The 13,245-nt window shown below is 40.2% G+C and overlaps 1 protein-coding gene across 1 annotated transcript in view; it reads right to left on the reverse strand.

The window, feature by feature from the left end:
- The window catches only part of KCNU1 (potassium calcium-activated channel subfamily U member 1), a 141,596-nt gene that overhangs the window by 52,123 nt on the left and 76,228 nt on the right, over positions 1-13,245 (reverse strand). The window contains exon 20 of the mRNA XM_087856319.1: positions 9,239-9,254. Coding sequence (XP_087712445.1) covers positions 9,239-9,254 — 16 coding nt within the window. The remainder of the gene's footprint in view (positions 1-9,238; positions 9,255-13,245) is intronic.

The raw sequence follows: 13,245 nt of genomic DNA on the forward strand, positions 1-13,245 counted from the left end.
AAAAGTAAATGAAGTTTAAAAGGTAAAAGAAAAAGAAAGGGAGGGAGGAATAGGAAAAGGAAAGAAGAGGAGGAGGGAGAAGCAAAAAGAGGGAGGAAAAAAAAGAAAAGCACACTTTATAGATTTAAGGGTTCTACATTTATGTATCAGTTAGATTGTAGGGCTTTCATCATTGCCAGTTCATCTCAGCTGGGGTGGAGCTTATGCAAATGTTCCTTTGTGGGGGACAAGGAGGAAAACAGAGAGTGTGGGTGAGGAAGAGAGAGAGGCCCTGGGAGGGAGAGAGAGGGGTGAGAAATTCAACCTACATAACTAACTGACTGACTTTACAAACTTAGTAGCTATTTGAAATTTATCCTTTGGTACTCTTTCCTTGGGTTATGGGCAGAAAACTTTCTGAGATCTCAAGTGAAAGGCAGCAAATCTGTGAACTTGGCCCAGAATGAAGCAGTCCTCAGTCCTGCTGGTTTCAGGTGTGCAAGGTGAATGTCAACAATTACACAGATATATCCGGAAGTCATCCTCATGCAAATGTGACAAATAAGCAAACATGAAAGGCCTCGGGGAAGATGACACAGAAGAAGAGATGAGGGACAAGAGAGTCAGAGGTACCGCATGAGGGAATGGGTCTGGTCTTGGGGAGGGGGCTGCTGAAGCTCACATTATGTGTCTACAAGACACTCCTAGTAAGGTAACAATTTTAAGAGATAGTGGAAGGAGGGTCTGACAGAAAGGGATCTGGGGATGAGGAGATGAGTGAGAAAGATCGATAAACTCGAGAAAATGCAGAGCTTTATTGAAGAGAAGGCAAGGATCTGTTGACAGATGCAGGAGCCAATCACTTTTTAAAATTTTGTTCAGTTAGCCAACATATTATACATCGTTAGTTTTTGATGTAGTGTTCAACGATTCATTAGTTGCGTATAACACCCAGTGCTCATCACAACACATGCCCTCCTTAATACCCATCACCTGGAGAGCCAATCACTTTTAATGGTGGTGGTGGTGGTGGTGGTGGTGTGTGTGTGTGTGTGTGTGTGTGCACTGTATGATTTGACTTTTCATAGCAACACCATAAGGTAAACAGGAAACATGCTCTTACACATTTCTTATGATGATAAGAAATTAGGCGACTCACTCAATGTCCTAAGATGGTAAGCAACGACTTTGGACTCCCATCACTTAGACTCTGTGTCTACCATGTGTTCCTCTACAATATGGTGGGACTTTAGAGAACTGCTCTGAATGGATGTAGTGGTAAGTAGAGAAGGTAAGTGAGAAAAAGTCACACCCCCACCTCTTAAAAAGTTGGTTGGCTTCTTAGTGGGTTTGCTTTCTCTCCTCACCAATAGTGGCAGGGCCTCAGGACTCTGCAGAGGGGCTCATGTGACAATTAGGCAGCTGCCCTGTCCCATCAGAGGAGGACAGCCAAAGCCTCCCAAGAACATACCTTCCCTCACTGTGCACAAGGCCTTGAAGACCTCTATGCCTGGATCCTCCATAAAGGGCTGAAAACCTCCATGGGGTGACTTTTATTTCTTTTATATTGATTTTAAGGGCCCTGCTGAACAATTCAGACTGCACAGACTCCTTTGTGCACCACCACAGGATGCTCGCCTATTTGTCACTCACTCAAAGAATAGTAAATGCTTCCAATGTGTCTTTCTTCTTGTTCTGTGTGTTTGTGTGTGTGTTTCAAATTTCTCAGCTTTTTAGGATAAGAGTATGACACATTCACCTCCAAACGTGGAAGTGTCTCAGCAAGAGGCACTCTGAGAAAATGCATTTGAAAATGGCATTTGTTGGCTCACTGGAGCCAAATAGAGCCACCTCATCTCTTGCTTGAAACCCAAACAGGGTGACTGCCAGTCAGGGATTCCAACCAGCTGGTGGAATTGGCCTGCACAATCTGACAAAAGGGATCCCTTTTCCTTAACAGCAGCTTCTCCACCTCTTTCTCTCTCCTTTTTGCTCGAGAACACACAGTTTTGCACTTGTCCTTCATACAAATAACTGGAGGGTGGGAATTATTCAGAAAGCTCATGTTCGACACCCCATCTGTTCATTTCTGACGGCAATATATAATGTAAGGCTATAAAAACTTGAAAAATAATGCAACATAAAAAGGGATTGACTCAGCTCCAAGAGGCCATAAATGGTAACAAATACCACTGGATGATTTATTTCATGCTGTAATCTTTACAGTAAGTCATCTTTCAGACATTTCCTTGTGACAGGTTTTAATAATATTAATGCCCAGAGCAATCCAAATCATCGCCAATAGACGTATTTATCAAGCTGCCAATCCGAGTAAATGAAATTCTATAAGCAATAATGTAACATGTTTAAAGGAAGCTAATAAAACAAGTCAGCAGAGAAATATTACTTCAAAGTATTCTCTCCCTCTAATCCAGTCCTGTATGTTACACAGCCAAAATGCAAATCTTTCCATACTTGATTTATTGCTCCAAAAATACCAATGACCTTTTCCCCAAGCTTCTGTATATTCACTCTCACACATTCATAAAGCCTGCAGTGCATCCTGCCAGAGTCGCTGAACACTGGAGTGCTTAACATTTATTGTTATGTTTGTCTTGCTTTTTACGCAGGTACTTGATTGGCAGCTGCAGTGAATAACATCTAAGTTTCCAAGCCTTATTAAAATGTAACAAATATCTGAGCCATAAACCAATCTTTGCAGTACCCATTCGAGGCAGGCCTTCCAGAATACCCGAGAAAGCGACTTGAGCAAAGTCCTAATGGTTCACTAGTTGCCGGGTAAATTTCACAGGAAGCCAACTTGCATTTTCCTTCAATCAGGTTTGCTTTGCTTTGCATTAATTATTTGTTATTCATGCGGCTTACGGTATGCCAGCTGTTAAAGCATTTGACATTTCAAATGCAGCTCAAGATCTGCCTCCTGCAGGAAGCCTTCCTTATTAATTTCACTAATTTTCTGATCTCTAGCACCATAACTTCTAATTAACAAATCCATAAAGGCACAGTGCACCTCAAAGGCACTCACCAAATATTAGATGGAAATAAAAAGATTTATTTGATCACTCCACAATGAATGGATGCCTCCTCTTTTCTTGCATATCATACATACGCTTCTTGAAGACGGATTTACTGTTTGAGGGGCACAAGTGTTCACCATGCCACTGTGCACCCTATAAGGGGATGGAATTATATATTTTATACATATATATATATATACATATATATATATAATATACATATATATGTTATACATACATTAAAGTATATGTTATATATACATTATATATATACACATATATATTTTACATATATATGTATAAATACACACACAGATACATATATATATCCTCTAATTGACATGATATTATTTAAATCTGCTTACTTATTATGATTATGGTTCTTGTCTTTATTTGGAGTAGATCCTTTGGAGTGTCTACCAAGCCCATTATCTGCACTTCTTTACTTCTTTGAGGACTGTCTCATCCCCCACTCATGGCCAAGTTTGTTCTTGATGACTCCACTGGACAAGTCAGGAAACCTAACTTGAGCTGAGCCAATCAGACACTCTATTCCGATAATGAGAAACGGGGATACTGGGAATTTCGTCACGTGGTTTATGGTACTGGAGCTGGGATGTGCCTTGAGGACAGCGTAGCCAGATTCTGCAGAACAGAGTTACAGAGAGCTTCTGTGCAGAGGATGACGCCCATGACCCAGTGGAGGTGCAGCTGGAGAGCACTGCCTCAGGGCCCGGAGATTCCCACGTTTTGGTTCCCATCTCACCAGAAGACAGGTAGCACTTTCTCCCTTGTAGTTTTACTGTTCTGTGATTCCTTATTAGGAATTTCCTTTTTTTTTTTTTTTTTTTTTTAGTTTAAAAGAGTTTCTATCATGTGCAAGTGACTGGACATTCATTACAATGTTTATATTTCATTGATATATCAGCTTTATAAAAGACATGAGAGACACATTTTTGTTTGAAAGGAGTTCATTCCTTATAATGAGAAGCAAGATTTTTATTGGATATGAATCAAATACAAAGCCCTTTGTGTCTTGGTAATCCAGGGTATTTTGAGTTGAATTTTGGAGTATCCTTGGAACAGAGTGAGATTTTATTAGACAAGCATGGGAAGGGAAGCACACTCTAGGAATACACAGAGGCCCATGCCAGGAAAAGAAGTATGGTGCATATTTGGAAAAATGAGAAAATATAATCGTGTTTGAGCCCAGAGGAGTTTTCTGAGAGGCAGGGACCACATGATGAAGGGCACTGTTAAGGATTCTGATCTCATCCTTAAAGGTACTGACAAACTGCTGAAGGAAAACAATACTGTCACATTTTCATTTTTCATACCTCATTCTAAGTGTAAAGAAGGAGAGATAATGGGGGATAAGAGGAGATGGGAGGAGACTGGGTCTATCACAATTGCACCAGTGGTCCAAGAAGAAAGAAGATGGTGGCTTGGATTGGGATTAGAATTGAAGATGGAAAGGGTAGAGAGATTCAAGATATTTAAAGGAGTAAAACAGAGAAAATGGGGCAACTGATTGAATCCAGGAGAGAAACCTATCTCACAACTTTTTCACTTGCTTCTCTTACCTCTCACCAGGACCACTAGCCCAGGTGTTGGCTGCCAATAGATCTGGCTAGGTTCACCATTGGTTTTATTGTTCATTTTGCCTTTGTCTTTACCTACTTTAGAGTTTGTTTCTGAATACAGTGAATAGAGGCAGGTTAGAAATCAGGCACTTGGGGAAAGTATTAATTTTAGAATTTTTTGCACATTTGGTATAGTGAAATTGGTTCCAGAATCATTACTTTTTTTACTTCTCCATTTCTTCTCACTTCTTTTCAACTTTAGTGCTCCCGTCAATGACATCTCACCTGGTACATTTTGATTCTCGGTGTGAAAACAAGCCAGGGGTTGTATTAGGATCAGGGGTTGCGATACAGTTTGAAGAGGCCTCCATGGGTGCCTGGGTGGCTTAGTCGTTAAGTGTCTGCCTTCGGCTTAGGTCATAATCCCAGGGTCCTGGAATAGAGCCCCACATCGGTCTCCCCGCTCAACGGGGAGCCTGCTTCTCCCTCTCCTGCTCCCCCTGCTTGTTCTCTCTCTGTCAAATAAACAAAATTTTTTTTTTTTTTAAGAAAAGAGGCCTCCCATTCCTTGAAAATTTTATTCTGTGCCCACATACACAGGCACACTCCTGCGAATTACTGTGTTATCCCTTCTCTACTCTTCTATTAGTTCCCGGCTTGGAAAAATACTATCATGAGATCCGTTGGCTGAAACAATAAGACAAGGGAGAGTAAAGAAGGAGTAAGGGAAGGAGAAAGAACTGGAGGCAGCTGCACAGACCTGGAGGTGGAGCTGAGAGTATCTGGCTAAAGAGTGAGAAACTGATGGGTTACAATGGTATTCCTTTACTCCCACTGCCCTGAAGAAAGAAAAAGATTCCAAGTGGGCAGGTAGACCAAGAAAGTCCCTCTGAATGAAGGAATATAATCAGAGTTGGCAGAGATAATCTGCTTATGCAGACTGTAAAAACATGGTTCTCCTGTGTTCTTCTTCCTGGTCCCAAATAACCTTTAAGATTTAGAGTCAGTCACCTGACATAGGCCTGTGCCTTTGAAAAACAGATGAGTGTAAACTCACCCAGGATGGTTTCCGCCTGTTTTATTCTTTAATATGTTCACCTTCCCCCCTACAAATTAACTGTAAACAAACAAACAAAAAAGAATCCATATAAAGAGGTCAGAGCCTTACACCACTGGTTTCACTGATTTTTTTTTTTCCCCTACCTCAGACCTTGTGCCTGGGTGAGCTTAAGGGATGCAGATGGAAATCAATTACTTGGGGTGGGGTGTGGGTGCCTAGAACTGTTCCTGGAAGACTGAGCTCATAGGCCAAGCAGATACTTGACCTGGCCCTACAACTCCTTCCCAGTTATCTTCTCCCTCTGAGCCATCTCTAAGTCTCTTAAAACTGGTTTCTGGTGTTGATCCACAAAGAGGATTTCTCAAGGATTAAAACACAAATAAAGCAAGAAAAAAGGAAAGATATTACCCATGATCCTGGCAGTTGAATACCTACATGGTGAGCAAAAACTGAAATGAGGGACATTTAGAAAGGCTCAAGAATATTCAGATCTACCCCCAAGCAGTGTAAAGCAAGGCACGAGGTTTGGCTGACTGTAAAATCTAACAGAATATTTCAGTGGAAGCAAATCTAGCTGATCAGTATGAAAATGTTTTCCATAAAATATTATTTTAAGAACCAGAAATATTAACTTGTTCTTACTTGTGATACAATGCAAATACAAAGGTCTTAATCCTAATAATCGCATCAGTCAAGCAATAAAAGATTGTGAACATTTTCATGTTGGAAGACCATTTACATTGTTCTCAGTTACTAAGCCGTGCCAATGGAGTAAGACGCTACTTGGAATCAAAGTCTATAAAGTTTGCTACTCCCACTTCAGTCTCCTCTAGATCTTCCTGTAAACATGTATATACGTAATGCGTGTATATATAGGTGTAGCTGAAGTATAAATGTATAAAGTAAATCATATAGATATCCACAGATATATGTGATTTACTTTATTGATTGATTCTTACATAGCAACACCAGAATCTTCCCCCAAAGAGTAATTTATCCACAATGTATGCACTAGCAACTCTAAAAAAGATGTATTAAAAATTTCTTCCATTTTCTAAACTGAACATTTTACTGGAAGGTTGAGACTGGAAATGGCAACTTCTCTCACACTTACAAATTGCTTTATGATTTTTTTTTAACTAGCTTTTCCCCACTGGTACCTTAAACACAGATGAGATATAATAATACCTCCATTTCATTATGAGAAAACCAGAAAGCGGAGAGGCAGCAACCTGTCTGGGTTAAAACCGGAACTGGGATTAGAACCGCAGCCTCCAGAAGAGGGGTGAGCCTCGCCTGAGGGACAGAGAGTCCTGCAGCGGAGAAATTTCCGCCTAGCAAGGGCAAGTGGTGGCGCCAATACCATCTCGTCTAGGGGTTCAGCTGTCTTCCCAATATGACCCTGGGAGTAGAGGAAACTCTGGGTTTTAAAAAACAAAAATAAGGCGTTGTTTCTTGTCTTTACGTAAGGGCTCTCCATAGAAGTACATATATTAATGATCCACTCATTTAGAGCATAAACCAGAGTAACACTGAGAAAAAAAACAAAACAAAACTTGATTTCCACATGTTTTAAGGAACATGACTATTGTTTCAAGACAGGTGGGCTTGTAAATAAAAAAAAGAACAGTGACTACTCAGCTTGTCTTGGGCCTTTGGGGAGAACAGAGTAGGTTTTCAAGGAGCCAGTTTATTTAGTTTACTTTTTAGCACTATCTGCAGCAATATTTCAGAGTGAAATAAGTAAAATATCTGTTCCTTTTCATTTGGCAGCAGCAAAGATCTCAGGGAAAAAAAAATAAATAAGAAATATGTAATCCCCACGGTGTAATCCCAGGGTATGGAAACTCACTTCTCTTAAATACCTCCCTCTGGCATAATTGACTTTTCATATGCATTTTAATAATGGTATTTCAGCAGGTTGCAGGGGAATTTTTTTTCTTCTGTTGTTGTTGTTGTAAATTATGGTTTGGAAAAAAAAAGTGTTATAAATCTAATTACATTTTCACTTATATTAACAAGTCAGCACAATCTTCCAGCATGTTTACCAAGCAATTCCAATATTTACAGCTGACCTAATTGGTTGTGGGGTAGGAGGAATGAACAATATTTTATCGTCCTCGTAGCTGCGCATGTGTGAAGACAGCTGTGGGGGTGTGGAGTTACCTGGCAACCCCAGGGTTTTGCCTGCCCGGGTTTGCCTTCGTCCAGCAGCTGAACAGAACAGGATGCGGGGAGACAAAGGGAGGTGAGTCCTGGACTGGAGAGGAGAGGAGTTTGTTATAAATGCCTTTTCTCAATCCTCTCTTGACAAGTAAGATTTCCCAATTATGTGGGGACTGTTAGAGACTCAGAATGAAGCTGTTCTTGGCAAGTTTGGATGAAAAGTTATAAATAGTTGCATGAAAGCCAAAAAGGTATTAGGTGAACATCCTTGATATTTGATGCTGAGTTGACGACAATTATGGTCCTGTCCTTGACTTTCATTATCAAAGCCATCATGGTCTTTAGGAGCCCAGCATGGCACTAACACAGGCTGAATTCTGATATTCTTACATCCGTGGGGAAACAGCTAAAAAGGCAGTTGTTCCTACCAGACAGAGAGCATATTGCCTCATGGGGAGAAAGGAACTGGGTCTCCCTCTCCTATTACTGAAGGTGAGTACTGTGGCTGCTTTGCCACCCCTCAGATTTAAATTGAAATGACATTTCTCTCTAAGGCCTCTGTCTTTCCTACTCATACTATTGGTGGTAACAAAGATGGAGAGCACTAATACAATTTTAGCTGCTTTGAGGTGAATCTCCACACCGTGGGTTCAGTTATCTGTGGGACAGTTGTGCCTCCTGTGTCATGATAATTGCCAACATGTATTGAATGTTTACTGTTTGCTAGGAACTTGGCCAAGAGTCTTACACTTAGTCTTCTCATCAGCCTCCGGAGATCGGCGCCACTTGTTTTACAGAAGAGGGCTCGGAGCCACAGTTCAGTAAGTGCCTTGCTCACGATCACATAGCATGGGAGTCACAGAGCTGAGATCTTATTCCCGACAGTTCACTTCCAGTGCATCCGCCTTACCTATGGGACTAAAGTAGCAGCCTCCTATTTTATCACTCTTGCAACCTAAAAACTAAAATGCCATACCACACAATAGGCTTTGATTTGTGATTTTAGATGTACCTGAAAGGCCCTCATTGAATGTCCCCTAAAAACATACCTCCCATTCTGATGCCTGAAAGCCCGTAGTTAGGGGGATTTCCTTAGCTGAAACCCTTGTTCCCTGATAAGAGAAAAGCTACCCTTGGAAGGGCTAATATTTTAAACTTCTGTTTTTGTAAATGATGATTCAGATGTTGATGGAGATAGTAAGTAGCTGGAAAGTATGAGTCCTGGAGAAGGGTGATGGTGGGTGTCAAACAGAGAGCAAACAACACAGAACGAAAAGTGTGACAATTTTTCCTAGAAACTATGTAAGTCATGGCCTAGTCCTTGAATAGAGTTTTACACAGAAACAGTGACTAAGTTTCCCATAATCTTCACCTTGTCTTACTGAGTTGGCCTTTTATATATGACCTTAAACAAACAAGGCCTCATTCCTGCCTTTTAAGAGATTATAAATGACAAAAATGAAAACATGCAAAAACTAACTACTTAATGCAAATAAATGTATGCACTCAGTAAATGATCAGTTGTCCCACTGTAATTTTTATTTCCATATTAGGAGAGCTGCTTCCTCATCTTCCCAACCAGCTAAATCAATGGAAATTTCCATACCCATAAGTCCTAGGAGAATTTGACTTCATTTTTCTTAAGACCTGTCCACAGCGTAACAAAGAAGTTAAAAAAGGCCTTTGTCCCTCCTTTATTATAGCCTTCTGAGCCAATCAAACAGACAGGGCAAAGAAGACAGGAGTGATGGAAGGAATATGTTGAATTTTCCCTGGAACTCCTCTGACATTCTTATGAAGCCTGAAGCTATTTTGTCTTCTATTTTTAAGTAATAATAATAAAATATTATTTGTTAATCTAAATAATTCATTTATCTAATAAATACCTGATGAATTATTCCTCTATATGTAGTACTTTGCTAGTGTTGTGTCACTTTGCTTCTCAGAAATCCAATTTTTGTCTCTAGGTAAAAGACAAGAACTAGTTCTTAACAAATTCTTATTCTTCTACTTGCTAGCACCCTAACTCTTTCATCTGTTTTTGGAACTCAGGCTCAGTGTGCTTAAAAATATCATTTCTACCTTTGTACATGTATGTCTATCTTTATCCCTACCCCCATACCTATCTGTACATGATACATTCATATTACTGTTTTCTTTGGACTTTGTATTAAGACTTGATGAAGATGTTTATTACACTTTATGACCAACCCACCTCCCTGGTAGAGATTCCTACATATTCAAATACCATCAGTTGCTATGAGGAGGACATCTTTAGAGGTTCTGGAATCTCCAAGACTGAAAACATAAGTGCTATCTGGACTCTCAGAGAAAGGTAACGCTGGAAGATCAAATGCTGGCGGTACAGTATTAAGGACATGTGGGTTTCTAGGGGCGCCTGGGTGGCACAGTGGTTAAGTGTCTGCCTTCGGCTCAGGGCGTGATCCTGGCGTTCTGGGATCGAGCCCCACATCAGGCTCCTCCGCTATGAGCCTGCTTCTTCCTCTCCCACTCCCCCTGCTTGTGTTCCCTCTCTTGTTGGCTGTCTCTATCTCTGTCGAATAAATAAATAAAATCTTAAAAAAAAAAAGGACATGTGGGTTTCTAGAACATGACTTGAAATCCTACAGTGACGGCAAACACAATATGCACATATGAACAAAAGAATCACAAAAACACTTTTGATTTATTAGTTATGGACTATATTTTGTTCAAATAAAAAAATCTATGCTTGTCCAGAGGGAAAGTCATTTTAAAAGCTTACTATGAAAGACAGGAAGAAAAGTACCCATTCAGACAATGTTATAAGCTCAGTTTCTGTAGAAAGCTCTGACAGGATGTAAGAGGAAACCCATGTGCGGTGATTTATGCCCAATATTCTGACCCTGGAAGGACCTGAAAACCAGTCCTCAGTAGGAGTTCAGACATCACTGAGGCTAAAAGATGGTGTTTCTCTTGCTTGGATCATCTGGGGCTCAGCATTCAATACGGTGTGTAGAACTGAGAATAAAAAGAAAGGAAGGTCCAGCTTTCTTTCCCAGCTGTGTGTGGGGGGGGGTGAGGGGGGGTGAGGGTGCATAGTATCTGAAAGTGAGCGATCATAGGGGCAGATGTCTTAGGAGTCATCCCTGAGAATAAATTATATAGGGCTGGGCGTGGGTGTGCCAGAAGAGAAAGAATTTCTCCCAGTTAGATGGATTTCCCCATGTCCTTATGGATGGTGTGCCTCCGATACTAACAAGCTTCTGGCCTGGAAGAGGATATAAGAGCAGTCCTTCTGGATGGACTATAATTTGTTCAGAAACTGAAGATCACCATGCAATCAGCTGTGCTGGAGACACTGAGAAACAGCCCAAGAGAGAGCTGGAATTGCCATGGAAAAGAGTGTTGCTGAGGGGGCACAGCAAACTATAGGAAGATTTGGACATGGTGGAGTGACTGCACCAGTGGGAGGTTCTGTATCACAGATCTTCACTGAAAACCCTGATGATATGCTCCGTTGAGCTGATGGTCTGTGGAAGGTGGGTGGTAGACAGTGAATGGAATCTTGGAAGGTCTGAAACTTCAGATCCTCTCCCTCTGAATATGAAAGACATTGGTTGCAAAAGCATGAAAATCTAAAAGCCAGGGAAATAGTAACAGAGGAGGATGGGGGAGCAGAACGACAACAGCAGGGACCCCTTTGCACCTGCTCCATTTTGACTGTGCTTAGGCTCTACGCAAGAACTTCATCTGTTTTATCTCGATTATTTAGGTTCTAATACTATCCACAAATGTTTCAATTATTTAGGTTCTAATACTATCTCTATTTTGCAGAAGAGGAAACTGAAGCATAAAGGCTAAAGAGGATGGTGATCCAGGGTTCACGCCTGCTATAGGGACAATGCTCGTGACTGGTATCTGTGGGACACTTGAACTTTAAGGTGCTAAGGCTGGCTTGGACATGAAGAAAGAGAGAAAAAAATGGCATTATCTGCCTTTGGTGTTTCTAAAAGAACATGGAGAGTATGAAGATGAAGTTGATATCATATTTACACATGATCTTCGTCATAGGTTTCGCAAAGCTATAGTGGGAAGGGAAATTATGCAAGAAGTTACAGGATTTCGATTTCAACATCATCTGTAACAATTGAATTAAACAGATCCAGGGGGAGGATTTCTAGAGAAGGGCTGATAGGCCCAAAGAAGACAAATCTTTCTGTTGGAAATGGTTTCTTCTCCTGACCGAGATCTATCATAAACTGCTTGGAAATTTCTGCCTCCTCTTCTTCGCTCGATTAGATACCTATTAGTATGTACTTGAGCTAACAAACACCTACGTTTTAAAAATACTGAATGGCTTAGTGTGGTCATTGTGTTACCAGCCACTCACAACATAAAATGAACTAGTTGTATCTAAATCTTTTCTTTGTAATATCTAATTTAAATCAGTTTTACTGAAGAAGTAAATAACTGTAGAATGGTAAAATGGGCAGAACACTTTCAAGGTCACCCAAAGTAGGGTGGCCATAATAAAGAAATTGGAAATGAGGGCAGAGGGGGTCCAGGAGCAGTTGAAATGCATTTTTCAACTATGGACTCTGGGAAACAAACTGAGGACTTCAGAGGGGAGGGGGTGGGGGATTGGGATAGGCTGGTGATGGGTATTAAGGAGGGCACATATTGCATGGTGCACTGGGTGTTATACACAAATAATGAATCATGGAACATTACTTCGAAACTAAGGATATACTATATGGTGACTAACATAACATAATAAAAAAAATATTATTAAAAAAAAAAAGAAAAGAAAATTGAAGAATGAGTCCCAAGTACTGCTGGGATCTCTTCCAATGCCTACAAGACTTTAGACATCATGTTAGTAACTTATATTTATGATCATTATGAAATTCTGTTCGTTTGGGTTGCAAATGATTTGTAATTTATAATTTCTTTAAATTCTGTTTTGTTCTTAGAAATAAATATTTCATGACAAAAAAGAAATGCATTTTTATTTATCATAAAGTTTTTCATAAGTCTAACTGGATCACCATGGAAAGGAAGAGGAAATATTAATCTTTACTCTCTCATATTACATGATCTCTTGACTTAAGGACCCAGAACTCAAGTGAATAGAGCTAGTGTTTGTTTATTTATTCGACAAATACACATTTAACTACCATCTATTAAATAGACTTTTGTGTGTTAGTCTGAGACCCTAACCGCTATTTATAACATTGCTTATTCTATGTGAAGAGAAAGACCCCCAGGGATGCAAAGAAATATTGGACTAAACTTTTGTATAAGTTAGGGCTGTCTGTATTGCTTCAAGTACTAAGAACAGAAGATAGTAGTTTCTGAACTTACTGGAAAACCCACTGGTGGCCTGAAGATTACATCTTTAAAAGCACCAAGCCCTTGTCAGCAAAACTATAAATAA

The sequence above is a fragment of the Ursus americanus genome, chromosome 27 (genome assembly GCF_024610735.1).
Source record: "Ursus americanus isolate L20-20 chromosome 27, mUrsAme1.1.p, whole genome shotgun sequence".
In the NCBI taxonomy this organism is placed as follows: domain Eukaryota; kingdom Metazoa; phylum Chordata; class Mammalia; order Carnivora; family Ursidae; genus Ursus; species Ursus americanus.